Source organism: Haliotis rufescens, unplaced genomic scaffold, assembly GCF_023055435.1.
Source record: "Haliotis rufescens isolate VD_foot unplaced genomic scaffold, xgHalRufe1.0.p SCAF_96, whole genome shotgun sequence".
Classification (NCBI taxonomy): domain Eukaryota; kingdom Metazoa; phylum Mollusca; class Gastropoda; order Lepetellida; family Haliotidae; genus Haliotis; species Haliotis rufescens.
In genome coordinates this window covers 91669-94025 of record NW_025964390.1, presented here as the reverse complement: position 1 = coordinate 94025, position 2357 = coordinate 91669, and the positions used below count along the sequence as shown (strand labels likewise).

Below are 2357 nucleotides of genomic sequence, written 5' to 3'. Positions count from 1 at the left end.
ACTTCCGGTTATTTACAGGAAAGAAATATTATCAAAATCATATTGATAAATGTCGTTAGAAGAATAATGTTTTATTTTTTGTCAAAATTTTCTGCTTATTAGGTTCCACGCTAAAAAAATAAATTAAAACATTTACCCATAATTCAACAGTCAATATGTCAGCCTCCATGAGAAATAAATGACAGCATGACAAGAGTTGTCGGCGACGTCTGATAGATGTTTATGTAGTTTATTTGGGGATATTCACGAATGGAGTTGGCGTGACAACCACCAAAATGGCATTTACTACTCGTTGTAGTCCAAGATTATTTCTTAAATACCTGAAACATAAACATTTTTCGCTTATTTCGCCAAAGGTTTTGTCATCATCGCCATCAATTTTGGTATTTTGCAAAAGACACAGATCCAATGGCAAGCGTAAGGATCTCAGTTCACTCTTTCAACCAATTAAGTTAAATCCGTCAGACAGGAGTGATGACATAAATGTTGGTGCTGAACTTGCCGGGGTCTTGAAGAAAGGTTTGTTGTGGATAAATTAGGATTATTTCATTATGTTTTCATTTATGCTTACGTTCAGCAGCTGTTCATGATAAAAGGGTCACTATCACTAGTCCATGTCGTTTGAAATATAAAGATAACTGATTTTTGCATGTTAATGATGTTACACGCCCATCATTGCTCATTCTTCATGTTCATAGGCAATAAAAACAATTCATCTGGAGGTAAAGAATGGTTCAAAGTGGAGGAAAATGATACAGCTGTACTAGTGGATAATACCTAAGTATTAATGGCTTAAACTCAGAATGTCGGGGCCTGACAAACCAAGAGCCATAAAAAGGGTCAGAGGATCCTGGCACGCAAAGGGAAATAAATTATAATTGTTGTATGTGAGACAAATTGGCCTCCTGTGATCCCCCTACCATTGTCAATTAGCTTCCAGCACATGGTGAAAAAAAGAAAGAAATCAAGGGCCTACCTTTACATGCTTTAGAATACAGCACCACAAACTTTTCAAACACGTGACAATACCCTATGACGTAATTTGTAGTATTTTGTTGCAAGTCACACCAGCGAAACAATGCCCTGTGACGTCAGGGGTCATCGAGTGTGCATAAGCTCCTCTCAGTGATCTATCATCTCAACACACAATGTCTTTGAATACGCCCAGCGGTGTTAAGAGTTTTGAATATTTGTTCACTAAATATAGCTTAATAGCTTAATAGCAATAAATATAGGCGGCGTAATTTATAGCAATCGCTAGTTTATGAAAGCACTTTTATTTTTAATATATTTTTTGATTCGTTTCGTTTCATTAATTTTCATTAATATGCACAAGAATGCAGTTTATTAGGGATATTATATTGACGCTGAACACATCCAAATGTCGCCAGTGTTAGGGTAGTAAAAAGGATGAAATGGTTTTGTGTCGAATACTTTGGCTACTGGAAACTGTCCTGGAACATTCACACAAGCTACTTTCACCGGCTACATTTTTTCAGTACTGATCCAAAAGCGAACTCACCGTTGTGTTGTCACTAGCCATGCTCATGCCTCCCTCGTTCCTTACTATTATTCACATCATCCTTACAGTGTTCCCTACCACACTTTTCTGTCACAAAATCCACCCAACGAATTATTAAATACCATTTCATTCATGCGTACTCGCAAGTTCGACGTCTGACGCCTGAAGCCGTTTTCAGTTCGCGCCATATCAGATCATTCCTCGCCACTCGGTATCTTGTAGATTACGGAATGGGACGAGTGTGCCAAATGGCATAGGGATCATTCGTAAGTTTTCAGACTAAAGTCACGAGACACCATGCCTACCCGTAACCTTCGTAAGTGTCCGTCACCTATTTGACCCTTTTCGTTCAGTTCTGTAACGTCGTAGGCATGACTAGGTAAATTTGCACTTTGTTTCACAGTGTGGACGTAGCTCAGTCGGTTAGCTGTCGGGCTAACTATCCAAAGGTCGCGAGTTCGCGTCCGATGGATTCTCACAAAAACTGGTTGCTTGTCTTTGAGACATGACCTACGGCAGAGATCGTCCTCACAAGAAGTTGTGGTACTGTATTCTAAAGGTGCTCCAAATTAAGTAATACATGTATGTGTTTAGCTGATTTTGATCCAATGGATTTAAGATTGTTTGGAGGTAGAGGATTTATTTGGAGAAATTGATACCAAATGATTCTGTCTGTTATTTCTTGTTTTGGTAGTTTAATACTACAATCTGTCATTCAAAGTTATTTTCACCGCAAATGGATGAGGAAAAGCTGAATTATTGTGATGGCCTCAGTCTGCTACTTTAGCCTCTAGTCAGATGTCCAAGTCTAGTAAAATTGTGTTGGGTCTAGTTA

The 2357-nt window shown here is 38.4% G+C and overlaps 1 protein-coding gene across 1 annotated transcript in view; it reads left to right on the top strand.

The window, feature by feature from the left end:
• Window positions 1-162: 162 nt before the first annotated feature.
• Window positions 163-2357, top strand: part of LOC124149170 (ATP-dependent RNA helicase SUV3 homolog, mitochondrial-like) — a 35137-nt gene continuing 32942 nt past the window's right edge. Inside the window, exon 1 of the mRNA XM_048391731.1 lies at window positions 163-519. Coding sequence (XP_048247688.1) covers window positions 276-519 — 244 coding nt within the window. The 5' untranslated portion in view covers window positions 163-275. The remainder of the gene's footprint in view (window positions 520-2357) is intronic.